At 35.2% G+C, this 14,126-nt stretch overlaps 1 protein-coding gene across 3 annotated transcripts; it reads left to right on the top strand.

Annotated features, from left to right (window-relative positions):
- The first annotated feature begins 1,562 nt into the window (after window positions 1-1,562).
- Window positions 1,563-13,388, top strand: pde9ab (phosphodiesterase 9ab). Of its 3 annotated transcripts, none has more exons than XM_051895652.1 (20): window positions 1,563-1,690; window positions 1,860-2,020; window positions 3,725-3,795; window positions 5,021-5,098; window positions 5,226-5,269; window positions 5,412-5,466; window positions 5,585-5,655; window positions 5,732-5,819; window positions 6,052-6,103; window positions 6,215-6,289; window positions 7,097-7,183; window positions 7,267-7,371; window positions 7,457-7,539; window positions 8,444-8,600; window positions 9,589-9,702; window positions 9,783-9,887; window positions 10,219-10,347; window positions 11,769-11,864; window positions 11,962-12,034; window positions 12,837-13,388. In XM_051895652.1, exons 2-19 carry the CDS (start codon window positions 1,952-1,954, stop codon window positions 12,010-12,012), a joined length of 1,530 nt encoding a protein of 509 aa, XP_051751612.1. In that variant the 5' UTR covers window positions 1,563-1,690; window positions 1,860-1,951; the 3' UTR covers window positions 12,013-12,034; window positions 12,837-13,388. The 3 variants fall into 3 exon arrangements, with proteins under 3 accessions (XP_051751612.1, XP_051751611.1, XP_051751613.1); XM_051895651.1 differs by having other exon boundaries at window positions 6,022-6,103; XM_051895653.1 differs by lacking the exons at window positions 1,563-1,690; window positions 1,860-2,020; window positions 3,725-3,795 and adding an exon at window positions 4,122-4,544 and having other exon boundaries at window positions 6,022-6,103.
- The last annotated feature ends 738 nt before the right edge of the window (window positions 13,389-14,126 follow it).

Here is a 14,126-nt window from a genome sequence, read left to right as displayed (position 1 = left end):
CCTGTTAGGCTTTTTAGCATAAATCTTATAAGCGAAACAACAAAATCCATTAAACAGCAAAACTGCACAAGGTAAAATGACACTGAAATACAGAAATAAATTATATTTTTAAATATATTAAAATAGAAAATCATTTTATTTTAAATTGAAATAGTATTTCATACAGTATTTTTGATCAAATAAATGCAGCCTTGGTAAGCATATAAGAAACTTCTTTCAAAAGCATTAAAAATCTTACCGACCTTAAACTTTTGAACAGTAGTGTACCTTTGTTATATAGTTCACTCTTATTAGAAGGTTAGTTAAAAAGGAGGGAAAAAAACATTACTAGAGAAAACAAGCATTGGTGTAAGTGGACTTTTGACTCAAATCATTATAATTTGTTCTGAAATAAAGCCAACTAGCCCTGGGTTTTCCCTATATGTTTCTTATACAAAAAAAGGCAGGCAGATTTGATGCAGTCTGAATTATGAAGGAAAATGCAAAATTGCCCTTATGCTCAGATCAAAGATTTATATTGTACAGATTATATATATATATATAATTATATTATTATATATACAGATATAAGATTATATATATATAATCAAATTAAATTGAATTTGAAGATCAGGGTAAAGGACATCTTCATCTTGTTCAAAAGTTTTCACCCCTTGGTTCTTAATGCATCATGTTTCCTTCTGGAGCATCAGTGATTTGAATTTGAACCTTTTTTAATAGTTGTGTTTGAGTCCCTCAATCGTCCTCAGTGTGAAAAGATGGATCTAAAAACCATACAGTCACTGCTGGAAAGGGTTCAAATATGCAAAAGATGCTGGAAAACTGAAGGATTTTTGGGACCTGGAGGATTTTTATGAAGAAAATTGGGCAGTTTAACTGCTCAGGACAAACAAGGCACTCATGAACAACCATCACAAAACAAAACAACAGTCGTGGATCACCCAGGTAACCACACACAGTATTAAGAATCAACATAAACTTTTGAACGTGGTCATTTTTATAAATTCAGCTTTTTTTTTTTTTTTTTTTGTGGACTATATGTAAACATCTTTTATGTAAAATATCATATGCAGGACAGTACTAAATAAAAAATAACATTCATTTTGTATGATTGCTTTGTTAAATTATTTTGTTAAAGTTACTCACATTTTCACAGATTCTGCAAGGGGTTCGCAAATTTCAAGCAGCACTGTATATATATTGCTGCCGTTGAGTTGTGATACAGGTAAGGTTAGGAACATGTTTGGTTGTATAGTTTTAAGGGTGGGATAAGTCAACAGTGTAATTATAGATGTAATTACAGAAATTAATTAACAAGTGAATAAGTGAATTGTATCAATTGATTAATTTAAATGTCAGTACATAAAGGCACTTAATATACAGTGGGACCTAATATTGCATCAATAACAAGCAATTCTTTATCAGAGTATGTTTAGGTAGATATTGCATGTGTCATGAAAAGGAGCAGTGTTGTAATGGATACGTGTGTCACCTCCAAGCAGTAGATGACATTGAGTACATAGTCAGCTCTGAGCTGTAACAGTTCCTTGGCAACGCTGGAGAGCAGGGGAGTGAGTGATAGCCTACTTAAAGAGCAGAGCTGTGACTCCTGCCGAAGCCGACCGCATCCAGCACCTCCATCAGCATCTCTGAGTGAGCGGCTGCAGGAGACTGAATGGCACATGCTGAGGTAGGGCAACAGCTTTTATTTATGTGCTGTCAAATATTCTGCAAATGCCTGTTTTAGTGCCAATATTCCACTTTATATCCTATGAAATCAGCAGTTGCATGTAACTTGTGTTGGATGATAAATCTGAATTAAGAGAATTAATTTTAATTTTCACATTTTGTTTTTTAAGAGTTCTTTGCTGGTTCAGAGAAGGAGGTAGCTATAGATTGTGTATCTGTTGCTAAACCATCATCATCATCATCATCATTATCAGAGGTCATCATGGGGTCAAGTTCCTCATCATATGCCCCTAAAACTATTTATCTGGATGTGGATGGAAAAGTGCAAAGGGTGAGTCTGAAGATTTTCAACATAAAGGATGTATGTTAACATTCAATAACATGAACTAATGCTAAACAATACTTCTACAGTATTTATTAACATTAGTTAATCCACTGTGAATTAACATGAATTGTAATTTTAACAAAGATTTATGGTAACACTTTAGTTTAGGGTCCAGTTTTCACTATTAACTTGTTGCTTATTAGCATGCATATTACTAGGATATTGACTGTCTATTAGTACTTATAAAGCATATATTAATGCCTTATTCTACATGACCACATTTTACATCCCATACCCAATACCTAAACTTAACAACTACCTTACTAACTATTAATAAGCAGTAATTAGGAGTTTATTTAGGCAAAAGCCAGAGTTAATAGTTAGTTAATAGTGAGAATTGGACCCTAAACTAAAGTGTGACCAGATTAATAAATGCTGTAAACTATATTTCTCAAATGTTAACAAATGAGAAAGTGTTACCGATAAACCAAATGGCATCTGTAAACAAATGATGCAAGAGCTTCTCAGAACTAACTTCAATACTTGGAGTCGTTTATGAAATAATTTTTAATAGACTAGCATGGCAATGACTTGTAGTAGATGTTTGAAGTTCAGAACTCAACTTCACTAATGTTTGACAACCAGAAATTTTCACAACATGTTTTGTCTTAATTTTGAGCACTGTTTATTGTTTTATCCTTGAAAATGTGAAAATGTGTGTGTAAATTGTGCTTGAAAAGTATGTTTGTGCTGTCTTGCTCTAAGATAAATCTCACTAATTCAGTATTTTTGTATCTAATACTTTGGCTCAAGTGTTCAAATACTTTTTAGGGCCACCGTAAATAACCTCTGCAGAATAAATAACGTGTTTTCTGTTGGTATATCGTTCAAAGGTTTGGGGTTGAAAAGATTTTTTAAATGTTTTTGAAAGAAGTCTCTTACGCTCACCAAGGCTGCATTTATTTGTGACATTATAAATGTTTTTTACTGTCACTTTTGATTAATTTAATGCACCTTTACAGACTAAAATCTTAATGACTCCAAACACCAAACATTTGAACAGTAGTATAGCTTATCTAATAAGGACAACATTATATTAATATGAATATAATTACACATCAAGGCTAGTAGCTGGTAACTTCAGGACAGGCACCTTCAAGATAACTGCTTATGTTAAAAATATATTGAGAGTCATTGTGGGTGACAGGTGCCTTTGACACAGAGGCATGTGTGACACCTGCCAAGGGCAAATTCAGCTCTTGCTATAATGACCTAGTACTAGTAACCACCTCACTGCTAACGTGACTGATGGTGTTAGAAACATAATTGCAAATAATGATCTTTGATTTTTGTTGATTTCTGCTTTTTCATCATCTCATTAAGAAAATATTTCCCTTAGTTTTTCCAGTTATACTTTAGGGTCCAATTCTCACTATTAACTAGTTGCTTATTAGTATGCATATTACTAGGATATTAGCTGTTTATTAGTACTTACTGTAAAAAACACATATTAATGCCTTATTCTGCACAATCATATTCTACATCCCATAATCCTGCCCAATACCTAAACTTAACAACTACCTTTCTAACTATTAATAAGCAGTAATTAGAGGCAAAAGTCGTAGTTAATAGTTAGTTAATAATGAGAATTGATTGGACTCTAATCTAAATGTGACCTTTTTTTATAATATGATCTCTTATGTTTTTTAGGTGATTTTCAGTCGACACTGTAGTCCATGTGACATTAAGGAGCTTCTTTGTTCATCATCCAATATTGCCAGGTCAGTATCATTGTATCACTGCAAAAAGTGATTTAGTATTTTTGTCTTGTTTATCGAAACATTCTTTAATCAAGATACATTTGCTAGAGAAGCAAAATGACTATAGATATTAAAGGATTAGTCCACTTTTAAATAAACTTTTCCTGATAATTTACTCACCCCCATGTCATCCAAGATGTTCATGTCTTTCTTTCTTCAGTCGAAGAGAAATGAAGGTTTTTGACGAAAACATTCCAGGATTATTCTCCTTATAGTGGACTTCAATGGCCTCCAATCGGTTCAAGTTTCAGTGCAGCTTCAAAGGGCTTTAAACGATACCAGACGAAGAATAAGGGTAATATCTAGCGAAACGATCGGTCATTTTCGAAAAAAATGTAAATGTATATGCTTTATATAAACAAATGTTCGCCTTCTAATTTCCGTATTCTCCAAAAAGTTTACGCTGTATGTCCTACGCCTACCCTATTCAACTTACGGAAACACTTAGAAGGCGAACATTTGTTTATATAAAGCATATACATTTTTTTTTCGAAAATGACTGATCGTTTCGCTAGATAAGACCCTTATTCTTCGTCTGGTATCGTTTAAAGCCCTTTGAAGCTGCACTGAAACTGTCATTTGGACCTTGAACCGTTTGGTGGCCATTGAAGTCCATTATATGGAGAAAAATCCTGGAATGTTTTCATCAAAAACCTTCATTTCTTTTCGACTGAAGAAAGAAAGACATGGACATCTTGTATGACATGGGGGTGTGTAAATTATCAGCAAGTTTATTTAAAAGTGAACTAATCTTTTAAGTACTGAAAAATCGATCAAAACAAGTTTGCGCTTAACCTTTATGTTATGTTCGAGTCATTTTGACCCGTAGAGGATTTTCTTTTTCCTGAAAATGTTTGTTAACGTTATCATTGGACTAAAACTTACTGACTTCGCTCACACAGGGTATACTTCCCAAAATGTTTTGGATAATCATTGTATTTTGTGTTATTGTTCTTGTGGTGTTCCCAGTCAAAAAATGGCCTTCAAAAATAGCTTATAAATCTCTCCTTATGTTAGCCTATATTATCACTAAATATTGGATGCAATAGTTTGGTTTTTAATAGAAAACAAGCAAAAAATATAAGCTTTTTTTTTTTCTATATATATTTCAGTGTTTCCATCAAATATTTAGCACAGATTATTGTCCCAAAAGTGACTAGAATATATTGTGCTCATGTCTCTTCAGAAACACAGCTATACTTCTGATTGACTCAGAAGGAGCATTGATATCCATTGACCCTTCCATGCCTGCAAACACTCCAAAGTAAGAATTCAATATTGGGATAATGGCGACAGCCTAAATAAAGACTATAAATTATATATTACAATTACTTCTTGTAATCATTAATTAATAATTCAGAAGTAATTATACTTTCTTTCTTTATTTCAAGCAACTTATATAAGGTTATGCCCCATTCCACAAACCAAGGAGGAGGTATGGAAAACATCTTACTCATTAAATTTTACATAATTAGTCAAAGGCAATGGCTATTACATGTGTCAGGTAAAAATAAATTAGAAATGAGGCAACTGACAGCATACACCATAAATAAGCAACTTTTTATTCCCCTCAAAAGAGAAGGAAGACATGTTCCAGAACGTCCTGTCACAAGTGGCTGAGCAGTTCAGCAGGTAAGACATGTCATGTCCTGTCAAACTGTCTGCATTTGCTGTAAAGTAAATGCTATGAATCAAATCAGTGTGTAACTACATCATCAATACGTGTGCACGGATGTGATATTTGTTTCAGGGCTTTCAGGATCAATGAGCTGAAGACTGAAGTGACCAACAGACTGGCCATGCTGGAGAAGAGAGTGGAACGTGAGTGATGCTCTGAGGCCTAATGCATGTCAGAAATGACACCTGATGTGAGCTAACTGTCTTTGTGTTGTTACAGTGGAGGGACTGAAAGTGGTGGAAATTGAAAAGTGTAAGAACGATCTGAAGAAATTAAGAGATGAAATGACCTCTAGAGGAGGAGTGAGGTATGAACACATGAATTTAATTTAATTTTTTATTATATTATATTATATTATAATTTCATTTCATTTCATTAATTTATTTTATAATGTTATAATATATTTTATTTATTATTTTATTTTATTTATTTATTTTTAGCATAGCAAAGTAATTCCCTTAGGAATCTATACACCTTTTTTTTATTGGTTGTTTATGTTTTGCAACCAGAGTGACTTGCAATTGCAAATATAACTTTAGTGATGATGGGAAGAAACTCTCTCCCAGACGAGATGTCCCGAGCTACCCAAAGGTAAAAACAAACAAACAAACAAATACCATTTGTATTTTGGCACACATACATAATGCAACCAAGTAAAATCATTGTAATGCTGTTTTGTCACTCTGTTATGTGTTGGTGCAGTACACACTTTCTCAGGAAACCATAGAGGCTCTGAAAAAGCCCACCTTTGATGTATGGCATTGGGAACACAATGAGGTCTGTCATCTTTTTGTGTTAAGATATCTTGAGACATTGTTTTGATTTTTGTACAAGAGATGTTTTTGGCTGTTTTATTATTCTTTAATGGCTCAGAAATCTTAATGGAGTTCTTAGTTGTGTTTCACTGAAGTATCAGTTTTTCTTTTCTTTTTTTAAATCTGAATAGAACAAAAATGTAACATTTGGCTGCAGTAATACACACAACGCAGGAGATTCAGAGAATAATAAATAATAAATCCAGGAAGAAACTCATAGAATGCAACCATCAAAAATAAATGAGGCCGAACCAAGAACAGAAGAAACAAAGGCCTTAAATGCATGTATAACACGTAATGTGCATGCACATTTTTTCACAAATTTGTGTTTATGTAGTTTACAGCACATGGAGACGATAACGGTATCATTTTCAAAAACTTGTACTGTGAAACCCATTTTCAAAAGTTTGAGTTTTCAGGCCCCCAAAACGTTGTTGTTGTGTAAATGAATGGCCTTTAGCATTATGACAAAGTGCAATCTCTTAAGTGTGTTAAGAAACATAGTTATTCTTTTTAAGTGCACTTTTACTGAATTAATATTATCTGCAAGAACAGTTTTTAAAAATTTACTTTTAAGATTTGAAGGACACTACAAGTGCACAATCACAAGTAAAAACAACTGATATATAAATGAGATTTCATTTAATTTGTCATTGTCTGTAATAAAAATTAAGTTTGTGGTTATCAGAATTAGTTGTTATCAGACACAGGCCTGCAGGTCACATAGAGTGATGTGTTCGCTAGTTAATTGACTGAATGCTGTTTACAGATGCTTAGCTGTCTGGAGTATATGTATCATGACCTTGGACTGGTTAAGGAGTTTAACATGAACCCCATAACTCTCAAAAGATGGCTGGTAAGATGAGCTTTTAGTGACCTGCATATTAACTGAAGTACTAGGCCTCAAAACTCACCTGCTGTGTCTCTGCCCAATCAAAGCTGGCAATTCAAGAAAACTACCGCGACAACCCTTTCCACAACTTCCGTCACTGCTTTTGTGTGAGCCAGATGATGTATGGAATGATCCATCTGTGTAACCTTCAGGTGAGGTCATGGTGACACATGTATCTGTCCTTGACTGCTTGTGTGTGATTGTCAGATCAACATGCTACTTGCTTTTGTTCCTTAGGAGAGGCTGACAATGACAGACATGTGTATTTTGATGACAGCAGCAGTGTGTCATGACCTGGACCACCCGGGATACAACAACACGTATGTCACTGACATATCCACCCTCTCAGAGAACAATACCACTGACAGCACCCTTCTGTGTTATTGTTTGCAATGCAGCAGTTAGCTAGCTAGCTAACAAACATATGTTCTAAGAACGTTTTCCTAACATTCCCAATAAGTTTTAAAAATGTTACTTCTGAATGTCCTCTGAATGTTTTTATTTTGTTTTTTGTTTTTTTTAAATGCTTTCCAACTAAACATTTCAGGTAAAAAAGTTCCATGAGCGATATATGAATAATGTTTTTGTGCTAACATTTTGATAACATCATTAAAGACCAGATAACTTTGAACAAATGTTTTATTAATGTTACTAGAAGAACATTTGTTCATAACTTTGAGAGCGCTTTGCCACATCGTTAGCTAAAGTTCCTATTTAGTTTGGTAGTTTAAAGGATTAGTTCACTTTCATATAAAATTTTCCTGATAATTTACTCACCCCCATGTCATCCAAGATGTCCATGTCTTTCTTTCTTCAGTCGAAAAGAAATTAAGGTTTTTGATGAAAACATTCCAGCATTATTCTCCTTATAATGGACTTCAATGGCCTCCAAACGGTTGAAGTTCAAAATTATAGTTTAGATAAGACACTTATTCCTCGTCTGGTATCGTTTAAAGCCCTTTGAAGCTGCACTATAATTTTGACCTTCAACCGTTTGGAGGCCATTGAAGTCCATTATAAGGAGAATAATCCTGGAATGTTTTCATCAAAAACCTTAATTTCTTTTCGACTGAAGAAAGAAAGACATGAACATCTTGGATGACATGGGAGTGAGTAAATTATCAGGAAAATTTTTTATGAAAGTGAACTAATCCTTTAATGTGTGTTTATTATTTATACAATAGGAAGCGCTAAAAGTTTTGCCTTCTATGGTTCTGTAATCAGGTATCAGATTAATGCCCGCACTGAGCTGGCTGTGCGCTATAATGACATCTCTCCACTGGAGAACCATCATTGTGCTGTGGCCTTCCAGATCCTCTCCATGCCCGAGTGCAACATATTCGCCAATGTAGAGCCTGACTCCTTCAAACAGATACGACAGGTACCTCAGATCCCACACACATCCGCATCATGTTGCAGATGCAGTTTCTATCCAGAGGAACACTGCTTTGCTCAAAGGTTGTTTTTTCATAGCTTCATGAAACCAGTTACTCCACTATTCAAAAGTTTGTTAAGACTTTTTTGGTTTCACTTTATTTCAATGGTCCACCAACTATAAGTAACTTTCAAACTACATGTCAACTAACTGTCACTTGAGTATTAGTAGACTAGTAGACTGTTAGTAGGCTGTTAGGTTATGGTTTAGGTATTAGGGTTCAGGTTAAAGGAACACTCCACTTTTTTTGAAAATAGGCTCATTTTCCAACTCCCCTAGAGTTAAACAGTTGAGTTTTACCGTTTTCGAATCCATTCAGCCGATCTCCGGGTCTGGTGGTACCACTTTTAGCATAGCTTAGCATAGTTCATTGAATCTGATTAGACCGTTAGCATCTCGCTCAAAAATGACCAAAGAGTTTCGATATTTTTCCTATTTAAAACTTGACTCTTCTGTAGGTACATCGTGTACTAAGACCGACGGAAAATGAAAAGTTGCGATTTTCTAAGCTGATATGGCTAGGAACTATACTCTCATTCCGGCGTAATAATCAAGGAACTTTGCTGCCGTACCATGGCTGCAGCAGGCGCAATGATATTACGCAGCGCCTGTGACCCCCTGCTTGCACAGGGAGCGTGCCTTGCAACCATTGAGACATTTGTGAGAGGCGCTGCGTAATATCATTGCGCCTGCTGCAGCCATGGTACGGCAGCAAAGTTCCTTCACTTCCATAAAGAACCTTTAACATCCATGGAACCTTTCCATTGCACAACAGGTTCTTTATAGTGGAAAACAGTTCTTCAGATTATTAAAATGTTCTTTACAAAATGGATCTTTTGGAACCTGCTTTTGGAACCTTTATTTTAAAGAGTTTAGTCAAAATACTGCTGACCATCTTAAACAATTTTTGATGTATTCCTTATGTCTGCTGTAGGCGATCATTACTCTTATTCTGGCGACGGATATGGCCAGGCATGGAGAGATACTGGACTCCTTCAAACAGAAAGTGGACAACTTTGACTTTACTAATGAGGAGCATGTTAAATGTGTATGTGTTTCCTGCTATTGCTTTCTAAATACTTGTTGGTAGTACTCTATACTCAATATACTCTATACCCTATTATACAGCTGAAGATGGTCTTGATCAAGTGTTGTGATATCTCCAACGAGGTCAGACCCACTGAGGTGGCAGAGCCGTGGGTGGACTGTCTCCTGGAGGAGTACTTCATGCAGGTATCACTTTAATACGAGCAGTTTCATGCAAGTGCAACATGAATGAACATGAATGCGGTCAAAAGCTTAAGCTTTTTTTTTTTTTTTTTTTTTAAGAAATTAATACTTTTATCAGGGATTTTATTTCATAAGTTGAAATTTCATAAGATACTTCTTTTTAAAAACATAAAAAAAATCAAGTAAATACTTTTATACTAATCATATAATTAAAATATTTTATTTATATTTTTTTCATACAACTTTCTGATTATTTCCTATTTATTTTTGCAGACTTTAGTTTTATCAGACTTTTGGACCCCATTATAGTTTGCTTTTTGATTTGTTTTGGCAGAGTGACAGAGAAAAATCAGAAGGTCTTCCTGTGGCTCCGTTTATGGATCGTGACAAAGTCACCAAACCAACGGCACAAATTGGCTTCATTAAATTCGTCCTCATCCCAATGTTTGAGACTGTCATGAAGGTTTGTACAGCCGTTATAAACAGTAGCGTGTTTACCCACCACGCAAAGCACGCAATTGCATGGGGCCCCCCGGGCCTGGAGGGCCCCCGCGAATTCTCCCTAGGGGGATCCCCCCAGTGGTGTAGTCTACGTGATACGCAGGTATATGCCTTATACCCACTAGGAAAGGTCAAGGATTTCCATATATCCACTTAAAAAAGAGCGAGAATAAACTTAACCAATAATAGATACAGAACAACTTACCGACATCCATATCATGTCTCGTGTAATCACTTACTCAGTGTTCAACCGCGGAAAGACGGTAATAAAAAAGCTAGTAAACAAACAAATGCAATGTCACATTTACCTCAAAACAAACAAATTCAGTGACCATTAGTCATCTAGAAAAATTAACTCTAGAGAGGAGCATTTAGCTAAATATATGCACCATATTACATATCAATTATAATTTTGTAATGTTCTTCAATAGCCTATGCATGTTTGAATAAATCCATCAAGCTGACAGCCACCATTTAAATGTTTATATTTAAAAAAACTAATTGGAGTAGAAATAATTTTTAAGTTAGTAGGCCTATTATAACGTTATTATTATAAAAAATTCTGTAAGTGTAATTTAAGTTTGTATACAAATATTATTATAGTACAATATTAATGTAGTACCAACTGATTCCCAAGTGTATTATACAGCATTAGTTGAGAGATCTTTTTTTTTCTTGAGAAAATTTGCCATGTACTGTAGCCTACCTGATATACAGTATGTCCTACCTGATATACAGTATGTCCAAAATAACTGATATTGACTCGAATTGCAAGCTTGTGAATCCAAATGCATAACTATGACAGACTGGCAGGAAATGGTGCAAAACAGAGTCCAAACAGGGTGATATTGTGACATACTGATAAGCCTCATCTTTCCATTGTTAATAATAGTTGCAACTTGCACTCTTAAATGTGCATTGAAACTTGCCAGCTGATAAAACGTATGATCCAGGGACCATATTCATATAACATCTAAGGCTAAATGTAGATCTTAACTGGCTGAGTTAGATGGTGATTGACACTAAACAGTAGAAAATCATTCCAGTCTCTTCAGCTGTAAATGTCATTGGCTGTTAAAGTCTTGTGTTGCTTATAATAAATTGACATGTTGATAACACACACATAAGCATTGTTTCAGAATGCTCTCAATTGCATGTAGCTTGGATCAGATGCATATTATATGCATTAGTAAGTGTGGTGGTGCTTATGGAGTGTCGCTCTGGGATGGGCGAGTATGAGGCTGGGTGGGAAAACGCTCGCTGGGGTCCCCTACCGGAGATTTGCTTAGGGCCCTCAATAACCTAAACATGCCCCTGGTTATAAACACTTTGAACTGGAACTTTGAATGGAAGTTATATAACAGAGTCTGTGTCTGTGTTCAGCTCTTTCCACAGATTGAGGAGATCATGGTTCAACCTTTGAGAGACTCCCGTGATCACTATGAAGAGCTCAAGCAGATAGATGATGCCATGTCAGAGGTAACATAAACATGTAGAGGAAGTCCTAACACTTTATAAATGGCCTTCAGAATGCAAATCAGATTAACTATTATTTTGCTTTTGTATGATGCATCAGGCACAGAAGAAGAAAACAGAAAGCATGTCTTTGGGTGGAAAGAAGAAATAATCTACAATCTGCTTCTTTTATGGTATGGAGGAAGAACTTTCAATCTTGCCATTTATCAAAACAGCTAGAAAACTGTCTTTCAAATTCTTACATCAGATTCTGTTCCTGCTTTTGCATAACAACTTCATGAATTGGATAGGGACTCAAAAATGAAAATTCTGTCATCATTTATTCATTTACCCTCATGAGGGCTTTTCACACTGTGCTTAACCCCGGGTTATCATCGTTCTAAACACCGCTTTTAACCCCGGGAAAAGGAACGTTTCACACTTGTAATTTAAAAGCGGGTTAGCACTGATTTTAACCCGGTTTTTACCCGGGGTTTTTGCGGTGCCAAACTTGTACCTACAGTGTGAAACAATGCGGTGTTAGAATGTTACGAGATGTTTAGCAACGGATAACCAGTTGGTGCCTCATATTCACGTGCTTTAGACAGTAACAGAGACACTGCGCATTGTATTTAAACAGTAAATTCAGCGTTTGAGAGGAAAAGTGTCAAATGTTGACTGAAAACGCAACAATTTTATTGAAGAAGGGACCGTTTCATACTTACATTTATAGTCCGAAATGTCCATTCAGTATAAACTTGATAGTAGGCTACAGTAGGCAATACGAGGATGCGCAATGCTAGAGCTAGGCTATGTAAACAGGTCATGTGCAGTAACCAAAGAATGACACTGACACCGCAAATATGCAAATAAGAACGTTAACCCAAGGTTTAGGAATGTACAATGTGAAACGTCAGCTTATGAATACCCAGAATTAATTGTTAACCCCAATTATGGACAAAAAGACTGGCTCACTGTCCTGTTCTCTTCCTCTAGGTATCTCAGGCCGATCCTGCTTTCAGTTTTCTGAAACTGAGGTTTTGAACTGTTTGGGCTCTCCAAGCACCCTATTTCTGAAGGAGAGTGTTGGACCCCCTTCTATGTATTGAGACATCAAGAATGTCCAGAAAAGGCAGTCACCTGTAGTAAAGGAGGGGGTCAAAGTGACTAATTCTGTTGATTTTGGTGGTCTAATTATTCCTCACAGATATGTTTACACTGTTGAAATGAAGTGCTTGGCTCTCAAATATTGTTTTACTGTCACAGTAAAAAAAAATAAATAAACACGTTTTGGAAGGTGCAGTCAAGATTTGTAACTTGAAGATGCTTGATCAGATAATGGCATTATATGACAACACAAACTGATTTGTACTTTAGTACGTATTGATTTTAATTCTGGCACTGAGTGAATTTTGTAGGAACTGATTTTACCAAAGCAGTTAATAATAGTAATAACTCAGGAAAACATGTTAAGCATTGTTCCAACAGAAAACCTTACATGTGAACAAAAAAACTTTTCAAATCAATAAAATATAATCTTGAAACATGTCTAAATTAGTGTTGTGTTTTATATTTTTTTTGGGGGGGGAATGTAAAAATTCACAGCATCTAACTGAGAAAACTATAAAATATTCATTTCTAGATGAGCATTTTTAAATAGAAATTGATCCCTGAAAAAAGTGAGGCATGTTTCAAGAAAGGCATTTACTAAGGCGACGTGTCTGAGACACCTGTTTAAAGACGCAGGTGTTTTTGAGGGCTGCAGGTGCAGGAGACACGTCTGTTGCTCTCTGTCCTCACTGGCTCTGGATGTGACAGTTACTACACACAAGATCATTCACAAGATACTTAAATGCTTCTGTTATTGGCCAGCAGAGGAAGCAATTAAACACTTTTCACATACTGTACTCATGATGATGTTTCCTATTGCCTTGAATAACACACAAGAAATGCAGTTAAATATATGACGTCAAAGTTTATGAGACCACACCATTATAGATTTAAATTGTAGAAAAACTGTAACTAGTTACAAACCCGATTCCAAAAAAGTTGGGACACTACAAATTGTGAATAAAAAAGGAATGCAATGATGTGGAAGTTTCAAATTTCAATATTTTATTCAGAATACAACATAGATGACATATCAAATGTTTAAACTGAGAAAATGTATCATTTTAAGGGAAAAATAAGTTGATTTTAAATTTCATGGTATCAACACATCTCAAAAAGGTTGGGACAAGGCCAAGTTTACTACTGTGTGGCATTCCCTCTTCTTTTTATAACAGT

The sequence above is a fragment of the Ctenopharyngodon idella genome, chromosome 5, assembly GCF_019924925.1.
Source record: "Ctenopharyngodon idella isolate HZGC_01 chromosome 5, HZGC01, whole genome shotgun sequence".
Classification (NCBI taxonomy): domain Eukaryota; kingdom Metazoa; phylum Chordata; class Actinopteri; order Cypriniformes; family Xenocyprididae; genus Ctenopharyngodon; species Ctenopharyngodon idella.
Note: the sequence above shows the minus strand (reverse complement) of the source record. Positions and strands in the feature narration are given on the sequence as shown.

Coding starts and splice junctions, on each gene's coding strand:
- pde9ab (XM_051895651.1), top strand. CDS start 1,952: ATGGGGTCAAGTTCCTCATCATATGCCCCTAAAACTATTTATCTGGAT. Junction 7,540..8,443: donor CACCCGGGATACAACAACAC/GTATGTCACTGA, acceptor TTCTGTAATCAG/GTATCAGATTAATGCCCGCA. Junction 10,348..11,768: donor TGTTTGAGACTGTCATGAAG/GTTTGTACAGCC, acceptor GTCTGTGTTCAG/CTCTTTCCACAGATTGAGGA.